The following is a 15,731-nucleotide window of genomic DNA, read 5'->3' as shown; positions in this document are numbered from 1 at the left end:
GCTGCCTGAGAGGGAGAGCTACCGAGCGGGCGGCGTCCGGGCCGGGCCTGCAGGCCTCTCCCGCCGCGGCAGGGCCGGCGGAGCGCCGCTCGGCGGGGGCCGCGCACCGGCCCCTCATGCGCAGCCACCTGCGGCGGCGCTGAGCGGAGCGGAGCGGAGGGGAGGCCGCCTCGCGCGGCCCGCCGCTGCCCGCGCCCCCCGGCGGGGGCGCTCCCGGCCGGGACTTCCTGGAGCGGCCCCCGCGCGCCTCCCGCCGCCCGGAGACCCGCCGCCGAGAGACGCGTCCCCCGCCTCTGCCAGCCGGAACCGTCGCAGGCAGCGCCTGGGAGCAACCTGTCAGCCTCCCTCGCGGGTCCGCGGAGGACCGTTCCCACGCTCGAGTCGGCCCCGCGAGGGGAGCTGCGCGCCCTCTCTTCATGCCGCACCACGCTCCTCGTGTGAGAGCCTGCCCGGGGCTCTAGACCCGCTCGGCTTTCTCTGGCGTAGGGGAGGTAAAACACCGTAGCTCTCCTGCTCTCGTGGCCCCATCCTAAATCGAGGACCACCTCTTTCGCTTCGTTTTAAAATACGAAGATGCTGAAGTGTGGATTGCTATGTGAAACAACTAGAGCCTTGTTGTGGAGTGAGGGCTTCCTTTTCACCTTCCAGCTCCTGATCTGTGCGCTCTGAGGGAGGACGCTAATCCTTCTCCCCGTTCCCCCTTCCCTAAGCCTTTCCTTGCTTCCATGTTGCATAGGTCAGAATTTTGGTCAATACTGTTTACGGAAGGGGGAAAAAAAAGAAGGCAGTTAAGATCCCAAACAAAAGTATTTGTATGACTCATCTAGTTGGATTTAAGACATCCTATCCGTCTTTCAAGGAGCTTTTACTTCTCTTTGAAGGCATCAGATGCTTTTTCCTATTCTTCCTGAGGAGGATGGATTGAAAACTATACACTTTAGACTTTTTCTGGGCCACTGTTATTATTGAAAGACATAATGGGGCTTTTTCACTGGATTTTTGCCAGAATTCATTTACACACTGAAACAATGAGTTAGGCCTCGTCTATAAAATAATGTTTGTCCTGCTTTAATGTAAAGTTGCTGTGGAGGTTTGGGTTAAAAATTGTGGAGGACAGTCTGCATCAGAAGAGGTTCTCTTCATCTCTGGTTGGTGTGGCAACCCCAATCTGTCCTCGATGCCTTCAGCATTGGCCATCTTCACTTGCCGCCCGAACTCTCATCCATTTCAGGAGCGTCATGTTTACCTGGACGAGCCTGTCAAGATTGGCCGCTCAGTGGCTCGCTGCCGGCCAGCTCAGAATAATGCAACTTTTGACTGTAAGGTGTTGTCCAGGAACCATGCTCTTGTCTGGTTTGACCACAAGACAGGCAAGGTAAGATGTTTTGTCTTCTTCAATTAAAAATAATGGACTTCACATTTTTAACAAGATTGCAGATCACTTTCGTTTCCCTGTAGTAAATATGGTTGCATGTGGAAGAGATGAGACTTGTGTTATAGTTGAAATGATTAATTCTCAGCAGGTAAGTTGATAATTTGTATTAAGCTTTAAATATTACTTAACCTAAAATAACAGTCAAAGGAGGTGGTAAGTGTTGAAAAATTTGCATTCCTGTTCATTGCTTTAAGGATGCGTTTTTTTTTTTTTTTTTTTTGAGGTGAGTGATCCCACATTTGAAAGCTTAGGCTTATATGAATAAAATCGTGTATAGTATTTTTTAAATGCTGGGAAATTACTATTTTATCTGAGCATGTGAATAAATCTCATTGTGAGCGGTCAAAAAGCCAAATAATAATAAAAAAAAACCACTGATTTTTTTGTGGTACTCTTCTTACTGGCCTTATTGAAATTTTAGAACAAGAATTCTGTTATTTGGGTATGAAAATGGCAGCAGGAATGCAACAAATGACTTGCAAGATACTTTATTATTAACAATGAAAATGGTATTATATTCTCTATTGTCTTAACCTAGCACTGTTCCTCTCAAAGGCAGTAGCTATCATATTAAGTAAAATTTAGGGACTCTGTAGTTCATATTTTGTCCGCTAGGGATTGAACTCAGACAAGTAAAGTCATTTGACTTAATGACTGTCAAATTGATTTTAAATTTCCAATGAGAAACAAACAATGTGCAGATTACAGTCACTCAGCATTCTTTTAAATATATTGATGTTATGTACTAAAACATTATTTACTGTGAATTAAATCTGTTTTTTCCCTCCCCTGTGTGTCCTTCAATCTGTTTTTTCCCTCCCCTTCTATGAAATGTGGTCAGTGTAGTTCTTCATTTTTAAGAGTAATATGGTCTGTAACTAATGCACTAGTAGAGTGACACAGCATAAGGAGCAGCAGAATACAGTCAAAGTTCTTAAACTTTCCAGTGTTAACTATTCTGTGTTATGCAATGCCTGGGCATGATGGGACAAGACAAACATTTAATTTCTTAAGGCTGGGTTATGGCATGACTTTCAAGTTATGTGCATTTAGTTGTGCAAACTACTATTTGTATAAATGCTTCATTAAAAATGTTGTTTTGGCCGTTTTTAATGTATAGGATATGCATTCTTGCTGTTAGACACTTTAGAAAACTTTACTGTATGAAATATAGCTGTTTTCACTTTAAGATTAGTTTGTAATCCTTTGTTTGATGTGACAAACATTCTGATTTATTATAGTGTTTGAAACTTAAGACATTTTGTGCATATAGCTTTTTAATTAACATTTCTCGTGATTTATAAAGATTAAGACCCTCATGTGACCTGTTATGGCTAAAAATAGGCTAGCCATATTAAACATGGTTTAATTTGACAAAGCCTTTGGTGTCGAGCAAGTGTGCTAACTCACAGAAGAGCTTAAAAAGCAGTCAGCTGTTTGTTGTTGTTCTGTTCTTAAGTTTCAGTTAGCTTTTTTTTTTTTTTTTTTTTTTTTTTTAATACAGACCAAACAAGTGTTATACCTATTTATTTTATCTAGGTGATCTAAATTAGCAGCTTGGTAGTAGTAAATAAGACAGTGGCATATGACAGCTTTTGGGGTTCTGTCTTGTGAGAAGTTAGTGGAAGCCATTAAATATTGCCTAGATGCGTATCTAGGTCAGTGGCTATAGCTATCAAGTAGAGAGTGGGTTTTCGTGGATGCATAGGAATGTGTTACTGTAAATCTTAAATGTTAGATGTTGTAGTACTGCAAAAGCTTTAAGGCATTGGTGTTAGTGTGGAGGAGTTTGGACTGTATATCTGATTCTTGGCAATACAGTCAGGTTTTGGCGATCTGTTTGAGTATCTGTGAGTGATAAATGCTGAAGAGAGAGTGAGAACTAGAGAAGGGGGAAAATGTATTGTTGGAGGTGGTAGATATAAAATGCTGTTGGGAAAAGGCAGAGATACATTGGTGTATATATAGTCTTAATCTTATTCTTGAATCATAAAAATATTTTTAAAATATTTTATAATGTTTTCAAAGTACAAACAAAAATCTGAAATTATGCCAAGAACATCTGCATGCAGGAAAGCATATTGTTTACAGAACTTTAGATAAGCACGTCTCATTTAGGAATATATCGTTATGATACATCAATGATCTATATTTAAATCTGCATAATTTTTTTGCCGCAGTATTTGTAAGCATTTCTCAGAAACATATATATAAAACTTCATCAGTTCTGCTCTTTATAGAATATAAAAGACCTTGAAAGGTTAATTTAGTAACAGAGAGAAACCTTCAGGTAATTGAAGAGTTCACGAATGATTTAAGGGTAAGTTTCACAACTTACCCTATGCTATGGACTTTGGTGGTACTGTTTATTGACATTGACAGTCACGCTGTCCAGGTGCTATGCGGCCTCCTGAGCTGTCTTTCAGTTATACTGCAAGTTTTGGTGCCTCTGATTAGGATTGGAGTCCCGTTCCTCCAGTTAATCATGTGAATGATCCTGTTTACTACACGGTCCATAAAAAATTGTATCAGCATAATCAGAAAATGAAGAGAGGGAGCATTGGCTAGGGAACTATTTCAAATTACGTAAGGGAGAGGTAGGCTTAACTTAAGAAAATTGTATAAATAGACTGAGTTGAAGATGACATGTTACTTGTGGTTGAAAGAGTGAAAGTTTGCTTTGTATAAAAGCACTTTAACAGTGCATGGCAAAAGCTACCTGTCCAAAGTAGCTAATGTCTGCATAACACCAGCATTACTAACAACAAATGAGGATTAAGTCTTCGACATCAACAGTAAATAGCAGTGAAAAGCAGATACATAAAGCTGTGTTTGTCTGTAAAACGTTTTCTAATGTAATGAGTAAACCTGTAAATGTGTATGCTAAAGTACAAAGTGGAGGGGAATACTTGTTTTCAGGCTTTTCTGTGCTCAATTTTTTTAATAGAAGAACAGTACAATCTCTCCTTTTATTTGTGGATATTTCACGCAGGATTTTGTGTCGGGTTTTTTTTTGAGTAATTGCAAATTAATTTTTTTAAGGATGTCTGAAAAAGTGACTCACTAGATATGTAGGAAGTGGATGTTGTGCTGGACATGGAGTGTTTCAGAAAGTGTGAATCAAATCAAAAGAAAGCGTGCTACACTTAAGAAAAATCTAAATGATATTCTCTCATTGCATATCAGCAAAAACACTTTAAAAACTGCTTAGCTGAAATAGTCCTAAATTTGAACATTTTTTTTTTATAAGTAAATTGAAAACCTTTGAGAATTTGCATGTGATTTCTCCCAGGCTGAAATGCTTCTGGAAGTTGCTAGTAGAAGCCTCAGGTTCCCAGTAGATACTTGGGCTTTCAAAAAGGAAATTCTCTGAACTATTCAGTGCCTTAGGTAGATTACCTTTATAAATACCTATTATAAAGAATCCATCACCACAGTTTACCAAAGGCACTGAGTAATAACTGTGAGAAATAAAATATTGTCTTATCCCAAAAGGACTACAAATGACTTGTAATTTTTAGTGACTGAAAAAGGTTTATGAGCACAAGTTTCCATGTTAAGAGTAGTAACTAATATTACTATTCCTATTTAATACAATGTGGAAATTAACTGAGTTGAAACTCATGTTTAGGAGTTATCTAGGGTACTAAAGTTCCAGAAAGAACCATGTGAAAGTTTAGACTCTAACCAGTAGATTGAAAGCTAAATAGTCAACATGATAGGAGGTGAAATTTAGTGAAGCTGTGCTTGAGGACTTCCAGCCTTAAATATGTGGGATAAAATTATTAAAGGATTCTTTGTAGTCACTGCATGACTCCCCCTATGGGGGACATCCCTGATGACTGGAGAAAGACTTCTACACCTGATTTCAGAAAAGACCAAAAGGTCAACCCAGGGAGCTGGAACAGCATCACTTTTGTCCCTGGGAAAACCATAGAATTGGTTGTCTTGGAACATGTTTATGGGCACACGGATGAGAAGTGATTGGTGACAATCAGCATCCATTTATTGGGGCAAATCATGTCTGGCTAACTTGATTGTCTTCTGTGATAAATAGATTCGTGGACAAAGGGAGAGAGCAGTAGAGGTCATTTACCTTATCCTTAGCAGGGCTTTTGACAATGTCTCCCACAGTGTTCTTCTATCAAATTAAGATACTATGATCTGGATGGACAGAAGACCGCTAGACTGATAAAAGGACCTAGTTGGATGATCAGGCTCAGAGGGTAGTAGTTAATAGTTGTACTCTACCTGGGTACTGGTAACAAGAGGAGTATCAGCAAAGTCTATCCTGCATCTGTCCTGCTTAACATCTTTATCCATGACCTGGAGGGGGCAATGCACTTTAAAGTTTGAAGATAACACCAAGTCCAGGGGGAAGGAAGCAAGACCAGTTGAAATGCTCAGGGACAGGGCTGCCACCCAGAGGGACCTAGACATGCTGGAGGAGCGGACTGATAGGAACCTCATGAAATTTAACAAGGACAAATACGAAGTTTTGCCCCTGGGAAGGTGCAAGACCCTTGCAGTTCTACATGCCGGGGGCTAACCAGCTGGGGAGCAGCTCTACTGAAAAGGATTTGGAGAGGAGGGTCCTCACAGACAGCAAGTTGAACAGTAGGCAACAGTGTGCTGTGGCAGCAAAGGCAGTCAAGGGCATCTCGGGCTGTATTAACAGGAGCCCAGCCAGTAGGCCAAAGGAAGTGATTGTCTCAATACTTACAAGAGTATTAAGACCTATACTCAATACTTACAAGACCATGTCTAGGATACTGCATCAAGTTTTGGGCCCCCAATATGAGAGAAAACATTAATAAACTGGAGTTGAAAGATTAGGTGCCCCCCCCCTTTTTTTTAACTCAATTTTTATTATACAAGGGATTAAAGAATATTGACCCCAGAAGAAAACAAATAAAAAAAATTTATAAAAAGCACGTTATTTGTATAACGTTACACAAGATGTTGTGTAGAGGCCAAGAATCTGACAAGGTTCAAGAAGTGCAGGACACCTTTTCTGGATATCCTATTTGTTCAGAAGTGTTAGAGTAAATACTACATTTCAAAGTTTAGTGGCATATGGAAAAGCAGTATTTGGAGCCACAGGAGATTTCCATGGGAGATTATTCCTGGTGCTTTCTATACAGACTCCAGTATGGTAATTGGGTTGTTTCTGGCTGCTATAAGGGATGTTTCATTAGTCATGTATCAGTAGCATTTCTTTAAATGATAGCATTTCTGATGTTTTCTTTCTTATACTACTTAGTTTTCTGTTGTGTTATCTTTGGAAACTGAGCAAATGTTTAATTTTTCAGTACTATCAGTGTTGCTCCATGCTTACTGTCAGCAATGTCTGTTGAGGAGACACTTTATCTTCCAAACATTGAATGTTTATTCCTAGTGGCCTAGGAGACTGTGACCTGGGATCTGCTTTAATGCACTGAGGTGAAATTTCAGTGCTTAGATGCTTTCGGTTAGAGGGTGAGATCAGCCAGCTTTTAAATATATCTATTAATAATTTTATGTAAGTGCTTCTCACCCTAAATGAACTACCCAATTTTAAGTTAATATGATCATAAGAGTAAAATTGAGAGAAGTCCTCTGTTTTGACAAACTTCACTACGGTATTTCTTTTAGAACACAGAGTAGAGGGGTTGCTGCCATTTATAGTTAGAGGTAAGTTGTTGCTGAGAAGGATTTCCCTGCAGAGATGGCATCCAGAGCCACTGCTGCAGAGCTAATACTGTAATTCTTGGAGCTGATCCATTGCAGTCATGATGCATCTATCCTGAGCCAGGAACACCAACACATTGATTAGGTTCTAAAAACAAAAATCCCTTCTGTATTTGAAATGAATTTTTATAAACCTCAAATGAAATCATGTTACTTACCAGTAAGGAAGGCCAGTGAATGTGTTTTCCTTAAGTCTCTAATGGGATGGTTTGGGTTTGCTCTTGTTCCCAAGAGAGGTTTGTTCCTCTCATGCACTTTCATTATATAAGATCTCCTTGACTTTTTTTGTGAAAAGCTGTCACACATTTTTAGCAATCCTTTGATGTTTAGCAGGTGGATTTGCATTAGACTGGAGAAATGCTTTTGATTTGTCTTTGCCTGCTTTTTTTAACTGAATTTGTGCAGTAATGGTTACTCTGTTATCTAAACATAGTAATTGAAATTATGCATCTTTTAGTTAAACATTTCTAACCTATCTGGTCCACTATGTCAATGTGAAAGGATTGTTCTACTTTTGATTAGAATCTGAGTTAGCTAAAACTCTGCAAAATGTGTAGACAAGTGCTTCGGCTCATTTGTTACGTTTTTTTTATTTCTCATTTCTTCTAATGAATAACTTAAAGTGAAAACATTAAACTTCATTGTTTATGGATCAAGCTGGCAAGTGAAAGGGAGTGAAAAATGCTGTTTCCATACCTAAATCTAGCAATTTTACAGGCTATTGCTTCTCAGTTACAGGATTACTTTGTCTTTTTTGTCACTATTTTTTTTTGAGTCATATTAATAATTGCTTCCTGTTGATGTTGCTCGCTTGCTGAGGATTTGGATCTGACTTTAAATCTTGCTGTGCCATTGTATTAATGTTCCCAGCTATCTGCTTGTCTGTCTTTCCAGAAACATTTCTGCTTGTAGCAGAATTGATAGAAGGCTTGTTGGTATTATGTCTCATATTTGTCAAAGGTAGATGAGTGTTTGTTCAGAGTGTTTTGGGAGTGGGAACCTCAGGCAGAGAGGTGGAGTAGACTGTACCTTCTTGAGCTCCTGCAAGAAGACCTGTCTGCCAGAGACCCAGAACAGCTTTCTTTGTGAAATGGAAAATGATTTTGCTGGACCCAGACATTTAATCAGATACAAGTTTTGTTGTGGTGCAGCAGACAAACATGTTTGCAGCTGAGGAACTTCGTAGGTTACAGAAGTAAAACAGTGCAAAAATCATTTTTAAAAATGGAAGAATTAATGAATAGATAAGCTCCATCAAAAATACATGTAGAATATTTAGCAAATGCATATAGAATAGTGAGAAGTTGTAACTACGTGCGAAAATCCTGATAGTACTGTGCTACTGTTCAAATGAAGTTGTTTTCAACTGGAACATCTTGTTCAGTTTTGGTTTTCATATGATAATTCAAACATGATGAAAGTTTAGCTACAGAAAGATCTTCATGCAGCAAACATGCAATAATCTGAGATATAGAGACTCTAGATAACTGACAAATGACCTTTTGTTCATGTGTTAAGAGACTACTGAAAGTAACTAATGGTAAGGACAAGTTATTAACAATGTCTATACTCATACTTGCAATTTAATGTCTGTTCCATAAAAACAAAGTAATGCAAAAGCTTAAAGAGATGTAGAAGTCCTGGATGCTTGTAACTGTGTATTGGTAATAACTATTTTAAAAGATGGAATAGATATGGTTATATTTCAAATCACAGAAAAAAACCTCTTTAATAGGCCAAATGTATCTTTCTATTGTAGGTTCTTTGGAAAGGATTTGGTAGTGGCTGCTGCTATTTGCATATGCCTTTGGTCTTGTGTGATAAGACAGTGCTTGTGTTCTGTTTAGATACTTTTTCAGAATTGTTTCTTTTCTGGATGTTGAGAAAGAGTAAGTTTATGCTTAGATTTCTCAAAACTTTTAATCTCTGTGTTGATGCAACTTCATTAATGTTCTGTAAGGGTGTATGTGTTTAAATCTTCATATTGTTAATATTATGTCTGGAGGGAAAAAAAAATTTTGGTATCTGGTTGGAAAAGAATCCATTGTGCAGACAAACTATTCTTAACGTCTCTAATTTTGATAGGTAATTGCAACTTCTGGTTATTTTCTTACTACCATTACAGGGGCTCCTCTTGCTAAATATGAAAGGGTTTTAAGGATATGTGATATTAATGGGTATAATTTCTTTATTTCTGTGAATTCCAGACCTGTAAGCCATTACATGTAGTTAGGATGTTATCTATTTCTATGGAAGTTGCAGTATTTTATAACAAGGACACCCAAACTCCAAGATACGGATATATTGTCATGGAATAAATTAGATTAGAAGGAACCTCTAGTGGCCAGCTAGTCCAATCCCCTGCTTAAGCAGACCTGACTAGATTAGGTTGCTCATGGCTTTGTCCACTCTTGTCATAGAGCTTGGGATAGAAGTTTGGAGATGGAGTTAATTCTTACCAGCAAAATACACCTCGGAGGACGGGGCCATGTTTGCATGGTAGATTAGCTTGCATTGCTATTGCCTTAGTTATGTGTTCTGAGGATCTGGAGCTTTCAGCTTTTTTTTTTTTTTTTTTTTTTTTTTTTTTTTTTTTTTTGCATGCACAGGCACACGCGCTTTAGTGTTATGAAATATCTAGAGTACTTTTTATATAGTGTAACTTAAAATTTGCACCTAAATGTATCAACTAGAAATTCTCTTAAAATTTACTTGAAGGAAAACAAGCACTAAATGAAATACATGATAATTTAGTTTCAGCAGGCTGGAAATAATACAACACTTTCACTTAGTTCTCAACCACTACTTCCTTTTTAAAAACTCAAAGGGGAAATTGATCTTCTTGTTTTGTTTAAATCTTCCTCTTCATTTGAGAGCTTTTCCTAGATTGCATATTCTTGAGCTTGTGAGAAAAAACTGAGGGTATACATCTTAGGGCATATCTGTTTTTACATTCTGTGTGGCTAGTTGACATTGAAGCTACAGTTTTGCTGTTCGAGCAAAGTATCTGGTGGGTATATAAATATTGTTTGTGTCTGTAGCCCAATAACTTGGTATATGGATGGAGCTTTCTATATGATTAAAGGAAGAACTGATAGACTCTTATTATATTAATAGTATGTGTTACTTAGAAACTTAAATGATAATCTCCATGTATTTGAATGTACTTTCCCTGTGGGTTCATCCAATTTTTTAGCCAAATTTTGCATTTGACTGATTACAAAGTTAAAAGTGTCGGTGTTGTGTTTTGGCTATATTTTAACTTTCAAGTAAACAGTAGGGAAAATGGTGCTTTTTGTATGTGAACAAATACATTATATTGACATTCATTGATAACTTTCTCTCAAAAATTGATTTCTGTCTAGAGATTTGTGTGTATGTACATAACTTGCACTGGCTTTGGTAGGGGAGGGAGGTTATTACACGCATCCTGTTGTAGAATATTGCCTTTCCCCCCCACGCCCCCCCACCCCAGAAAACCAGTAAATTTAATGCATATCTACATTTTTAGCTGCAGGTTATCCTGATCTGATCTCCCATTCCAGAAATGGGCTTGATGGGGGTTAGTTCTGGTGAAGAACTGCACTAAAGCAGCTGTCCTGCTTTCTCTGAGCTGCTCTGGGGATCCAGATTGCATTCATGTGGGCTCTCAGGATGGCCTGGTTCTGGATTTTTGCCTTCTGCATTGCATGATGCAAACATGCCTGCAGTGTTTTTTTTTTCCTTTTCTTTTTTTTTTTTTTTTTTTTTTTTTTAATAAATAAATACCTGCTCATGTGCAGGTAAGTGGATTTTTGGTCTCCCTCAGTAAATCAAACAAATGTCTCTTCCTGCACAGCGTAGCTTTGTTTTTGAACCTTCTCAGGGTAGATTTTGCTGAATGAGTTTTAGTTGATGACTTAAGTTTTGACTTAAGAATTTATATATTTGCTGTGTTAGCATCTCTTTTGACTGAAAGACTCCTACAATTTCTGGCCTATGCAGGCAATATAAGAGTTCTTAGTGCTGATCAAGGTTCTCTGGCTTAACAAGTGACTTCATGCAACAGTAGCTGTCTACATGGGAATGAGTGTGTCCCTGGGGGAGTACAGAGGACTTTGGTTCAGCCTGTAGAGGAAAGCAGAGAATGCCTGTGCAGGTAGTTATTGTGTAGCTGCACCCAAAGTTGGTGATTACAATTAGTAACATGACAGCATAACCTTTAAAGGGGCAATAGGGTTAGCTTTTCAGAAAGAGAACAAAATACTAAATTCTGTTCTGGTGAGAAATCATATTTGAGTAAAGGAGAATTTAAGTATTTTTTCATTCCTGAATCTATTTTCATTTCAATTTTAATCGTTTGTATTGATAATATTTAGAATGAAAATACTGTTTTGCTAATGAGATTAGAACCTGTATTTTGATTGTCTTTAGTCATGTATGTTTCTCACTTGTGAATTAATGCCTCCTCTTTTGTCATGCTTTTTATCTTGATACAGCTACATTGCCGTGAAGACAGGAGCTTGTGTGTCATAAGAGGCCTGATACTTTAAAAAATGTAGTGGTTTTTTTTTTCTTTTCTTTTTTTTTTTTTTTTGTTCACTGATCTAATCTTTCACATTAACTGTAAGTAGGGCTCACTTTACAGTCTGGATCTTGGTACTAGAGATTATTTTTCAATAGCACCATTAGATCTTCACAGTCCTTTTTAAAAGAAGAAACAAAAACAAAAAAAGAAAACCCAAATAATAGTCTTATAGTATTTACATAGAGATCAGTGGTAGAATGATGAAATGTCTGTAAAAAGAAAAATCACGTTGTTTTAATGAGACTGAGAAATAAATAATTGAATAGTAATTCACTAGTGAAAACAATGAATAATTGAATAATTAATATTCTGTCTTAAAGAGGAAAACGTAGAAATGAGAGGAATTACCTTTTGTTTTCTTAAGTTCTAATGGTTGAGTCAATTTTAGAATGAGAATTTGTGGTTATATATGGTCCGATTTTTTTTTATCTTACAACTTGAATATTGCATTATATAGGTGCAGCAAACTTGCATTTTTATTTTAAAACTGATTAATGGATATGAGGGTGGAAAGTGACTAAAGCAAAAAAGGCAAAAAATCACTTTTGAGGAATAACCTCTTCAATCAGAAGAGAAGTTACAACTTTTCAAAAGTTCTGATTAGTCTAAGTTAGTCTAAACTAACTGCATAGTTAACAAAACATACTAGGAAAACAAAAATATTGTGGAACATAGCAAGAGGTCAAGCCTTTTACAATTTAATATTATGTAGCTATGTAATTGCTAGGAAATTATATAAGATCTTTGTGTATGTACTGACTCTAATACAAAAAATGGACCAGTTCAGTCTGTGCTCGTACGATTTTTAGATTGTTTATAATTCATGCTCTGGATAAAGCTAGAGATGTCCTAATGAATGTGTGAAAATCCACGATCTTCCAGGCCTTTTTTCCCCTTCATTGTTCATTGTTTTTATGGTATTCTCTTTTTGCTTCCTTGTGTTCATTCAAATGTTAGAGGAGTTATTAACAAAAGTTGGAACTGCAGTAAGAATTACAAAAAAAGTAACGGTGAGAAATTTTAGCGAAGCATCCCATTTCAAAGGGACAGCAAAACGTTAGTAATAAGGTATCACAAAATCAGATAGGTACTAGATGCACTGCGTGGACTTGTGCGTGCTGGTCCAGAGTGCAGCTTCCTTTGGTTACATTAATGAGTAGGTTGGAGAACGTGTTGTGTGGTTGTGTGTTTTTTTTTTTTCCTTTTTTTTTAAAAAAAAACCTACTCTTGTTTTTATAGATACGCTAAGTGGACTTTGGCTGGTGGAGGTAGCCGTAATTCTACTGTAATAGAACTTACTCTTTTTTTTTTTTTTTAAGGTAACATTTCAATTTTTATTTGCTGGTTTCCAAGAGGAAAAAATGTTTATCTGCTTTGAAAAGCAAGCCTATAGAAAGAATTATATGATCTTGACTTGAAGATCTATGATAAGAATGTCTTGTATATTTATGTTATGTAATCAGAAGTGGTAAAGTCAGTTAAAGTGCAACTTGTTTTAAAATAAATTTCAGTTCACCTTAAAGACCTACCTACACTTTTGAGGCACAGTAAGGATGTTATTATTAAAATAACTGATTTAATTAACACACATGCGTAATATGCTAATAGCACATTAAGCCAAACTTAAAGGTCTTAAAAACATTCTAATTTAAATGCTTGTTTGTTTTGCTGAATTGTTACACAATTTTGAGTTTTAGAAAATGGACATGGATGATTGTTTGTGATAAAATACTTGGAATTTTGTTTTTGTAGACCTGCTTCTGTTAGGCTTGAGTAAAACTGTTAAAAGGGCCCAAAACAGGAAGCTTGTCAATCTTGCATCGTCCTGCAATGCTAATGAGAAATTGGATTATGAAAACTATGGTGGAATATGGAGTGTCTGTTATTTTACAAAATTCTGCACTGCATTTCAGAGGGAAATCAGCTCATTCATTTCCAGTTATACTGTCTTACAGGGCTGTCTTTAAAACTCAGAAGGTACTTTTTCAATAATGATCTATATGCTCTTCCACGCTTTCTTGCTCTTTTTCCCAAACAACTAAAACAAATGACGTAAAATAGAATCATGTCGGCTTGTTCTGCAGTGTCTGGTGAAAATATGTTTTGGAAAATGCAAGGTTGCTGAACCTATGCACTCCCCCCCCTCCCCCGAAAATGTGAGTGATAACACTTTCTTACAACTAGATACTCCTGTCAAACCTTAGGGCAGTAGTCTAGTGACTAAATAGGAAGAGTGAAATGGAGCAAATGGTGAAAAAGAACCTGGAACTACAGCATTGGAGCAGAGTGGTCCTGGTTTCATTTGTTTAGTCCTTAACTACTCACTAACTTCCCCATCAGTGGATACATGTATCTTCCTGAAAGTCCTTGTTATCTTACCTGTCACCTTTGTCATACTACTGTCCCTCTCTACAGAGAAGGAGTATGAAAGAGCGACTCCCATGAAGGAAACAACTTTTTATCTACTAAAACCGACTCTGGCTCCATGCTGCAGCCAGTGAGTGGGCTCTGTGGGGAGTAGGAAGCGCAGCCCTGTGCGTGGTGCTGGTGCAGCCACTAAAGCTCATCCCTTCTGGTGCGGCTGAACTCACGATTGCAGAGGTTCAGGCAGGAGGAACCGGCACTGTGCTCAGTCTCCTGGTACTATACCCTGCAGTGGTGTCCCGTCTCAGCTCAGATTCATCTTCTGTCTCAGTGCGCTCGAGGTGAATGTCACGTGGTATGTGAGGCAGCCAGAGAGAAGGAACTGGGGGGACTAGAGAGACAAAAGTTAAGGAACAGAGGAGAGCCACAAGAGGCTAGAAGAAAAATTTCTGGTTGTGTGTCCCATTCCTTCTAAATATAAGCAGCCACTTTTTGAGGTCACTTTCTCTCATGTGGGACTATGATCTACATCCAAACATGCACATGCTTAGGTATGTAGGGGTGAAGGAATATGTCTCGCGGTAAGGTTTCATAGCAGCAGGGAGGCACACAGCACTTCTCGGTGTTGGGGGTGAACAAATAAATCCGGTGGGAAGAGCACAGAACAGTGAAGATAGTCCTTGGTTACACTGGCAATTCTGTGGAGGTGCATACAGACAAGATGATTGGTGTTGCAATTGGTGAGGTGGTGCAAAAGGGAACATTGAAACTTCAGAACAATTGAAGTTATGATTGCGCACTTTAGGTGGCAAGCTATTTTTTATTTTTTTTAAGCACAACAGGAAATATGTATTGCTACTTCTCCTTTTTAAATTTACTTCTACCATTAAGCATAAGTGCTTGAAGAGCAGAGTTCTATGTTGTTAAGAAAAATCTGAATCTAAGATTGAAATTGTCTTTTAAGGTAAAATTGAAAATTTTCTATGTTAAGATTACTATCTGAATGTTCCATTTTTAAGAATGTGTATTTCTCTCTGCTTATTCTCCTGAGTTCTATCAGAGTATTCTTAATGTGTTAAATAGAACCATCATTATGAAAAGTTCAGAAATAACATTTATAATACGCTTCTTTTGTAGCAGAATAAATATTTGTTGATCCGATAGGGTCTTTTTTTTTTTTTTTTTTTTTTTTTTTTTTTTTTTTTTTTTTTACCCCGGTCATACAGGTGGAAAGTAAGTCATGGTTTTAGGAGAGTAGCCTCAGATTTTACTTAAGCACATTTTTTTAAGCACAGTGAAGAATGTGCAATCTCTTATGTTTATCATTTTACATACAGTTGAAATACTTTTTTTCTTCGTTTTTTTTCCACAAAGTTTTATAATGTGACTGATGATGAGAGCACTGGATTTGAGAGTTTATTTCAGTAGTTCTGGTTTGTTTTAGTTAGCAGCATAGAACTACTTCTGTTCACTTACCTTGTCCTGTCATGCCTAAAATAGTTCATTTTATACTTAGTGTGTTTTTGAATGTGTCAGTTCATGAAGAAATCTGGTAATTCAATTTGTGTTATATTTGATACTAACAATAGGCAAATATCTGCATGTTCCAGCTATCATAAAAACAAAAATACTGTT

General features: G+C 37.5%; 1 protein-coding gene across 22 annotated transcripts in view; it reads left to right on the top strand.

Moving 5' to 3' along the window:
- Positions 1-202: 202 nt before the first annotated feature.
- The window catches only part of SLMAP (sarcolemma associated protein), an 86,483-nt gene continuing 70,954 nt past the window's right edge, over positions 203-15,731 (top strand). For 11 of the 22 annotated variants that reach the window (XM_062585541.1, XM_062585546.1, XM_062585553.1 and 8 more), the window contains exon 1: positions 204-1,375. In XM_062585541.1, coding sequence (XP_062441525.1) covers positions 1,178-1,375 — 198 coding nt within the window. In that variant the 5' untranslated portion in view covers positions 204-1,177. Of the gene's footprint in view, positions 1,376-15,731 lie in introns of all 22 variants that reach the window. The other 11 variants (XM_062585552.1, XM_062585544.1, XM_062585540.1 and 8 more) reach the window with 2 other exon arrangements.

This window comes from Rhea pennata, chromosome 12 (genome assembly GCF_028389875.1).
Source record: "Rhea pennata isolate bPtePen1 chromosome 12, bPtePen1.pri, whole genome shotgun sequence".
Lineage (NCBI taxonomy): Eukaryota > Metazoa > Chordata > Aves > Rheiformes > Rheidae > Rhea > Rhea pennata.
Note: the sequence above shows the minus strand (reverse complement) of the source record. Positions and strands in the feature narration are given on the sequence as shown.